The sequence below is a fragment of the Manis pentadactyla genome, chromosome 4 (genome assembly GCF_030020395.1).
Source record: "Manis pentadactyla isolate mManPen7 chromosome 4, mManPen7.hap1, whole genome shotgun sequence".
Classification (NCBI taxonomy): domain Eukaryota; kingdom Metazoa; phylum Chordata; class Mammalia; order Pholidota; family Manidae; genus Manis; species Manis pentadactyla.
Window position 1 is genome coordinate 33,615,771 of NC_080022.1, and position 1,572 is coordinate 33,617,342.

General features: G+C 50.3%; 1 protein-coding gene across 1 annotated transcript; it reads left to right on the forward strand.

Moving 5' to 3' along the window:
• Positions 1–375: 375 nt before the first annotated feature.
• On the forward strand, positions 376–1,323 carry LOC118916354 (olfactory receptor 2A12-like). The gene has a single exon (XM_036893325.2). The coding sequence runs from the start codon at positions 376–378 to the stop codon at positions 1,321–1,323; it is 948 nt and encodes a 315-aa protein (XP_036749220.2).
• Positions 1,324–1,572: the final 249 nt, after the last annotated feature.

Below are 1,572 nucleotides of genomic sequence, written 5' to 3' on the forward strand. Positions count from 1 at the left end.
GTTTGGGGGGGCTTCAGCTGATGTGGTGCACGTTGATTGTCACACATGAGTGACCACTTTGTCCACTGAGGGGTGGGCATTAAGACTAGGGAGATTGCACATGAGCAGTTACTGTTATTATTGCTTTAAAGCATTGTGTTAAACACTTCATATACATTGCATCTACTCCTCATAATAACCCTGAAACATGAGTGTTATTAGGCACATGTTGCACATGAGGACTGAGGCTCAGAGTGGTTAAGCAACTTGTTCAAGACGGCAGGTGAGTAGTAAGGCCAGAGTTAAGATCCTAGCCTGACAACCTCCAGCATTCTTGGTAGACTACCATACTTTAGATGACACTTAAAGGAGAGTGATTCTCTTGCAGGCCCCACCATGCAGCTGCCTCCAGGGCAAAACCAAAGCTGGGTTTCTGAGTTTATCCTGCTGGGCTTCTCCAGTGACCCCCTGTCCAACAGGATGCTCTTCCTGGCCTTCCTTCTCCTCTACCTGAGCTCCGTCCTGGGCAATGGGCTCATCGTCACCCTGATCTGGCTGGACATGCATCTCCACACTCCCATGTACTTCTTCCTCTGTGTCCTCTCCCTGCTGGATATGGGCTACGTCACCACCACCATGCCCCAGATGTTGGTGCATCTTCTCGCTCACTCTCAGACCATCTCCTTTGCTGGCTGTTGGCTGCAGATGTACGTGTTTGGGGCCCTGGGCCTTACTGAGTGTCTTCTCTTTGTGGTCATGGCTTATGACCGATATGTGGCCATCTGCTACCCACTGCGCTACACTGTGATCCTCAGCTGGGGTCTGTGCACACAGCTGGCAGCTGGGACCTGTGCCTGTGGTTTCTTCTTCTCTCTAATCCATACTTTCCTCACCATGAGGCTACCATACTGTGGGCCCAATATGATCAACCACTATTTTTGTGAGGGCCCCTCAGTGCGAAGCTTGGCTTGCATGGACACCCACCTCATTGAGATGGTGGACTTCATCATCAGTGTGTTCATCGTTATTACCCCGCTCTCCCTCATTCTGGCCTCCTACATACGTATTGCCCAGGCCATTCTCAAGATCAAGTCCACACGTGGTTGCTGCAAGGCGTTCTCTACCTGTGCTTCCCACCTGACCATGGTCACATTTTTCTATACTCCAGCCACCTACATCTACATGAGGCCCAACTCCAGCTATTCTCCTGAACGAGACAAGCAGATCTCACTCCTTTACAATGTCTTCACTGCCCTGCTCAACCCTGTGGTGTACAGTCTGAGGAACAAGGACATCAAGGGGGCTTTTCTCAAAGTGATAGGGCGAGATAGGGGGCTCTGGTGAATTGGGAGACATGCGGGTAGAATGTGCAATGCTGAGGAAAGGGGCAGCATCTATAATGTATGCCACTAAGATCATGCATTAGGGCCAACATAGTACAGGGTCAGTGCAACAAATGTGGTGCATGAAACCAGCGTGCCTGCCTCCATCAACCTGCTACACTGTGGGGCACTGACAGAGAACTGTATTGTCAGGACTCACGACTGCAAAAATTCAATATTGCTCCTGTTCTGTATCAGTTGAAGGTGGAGC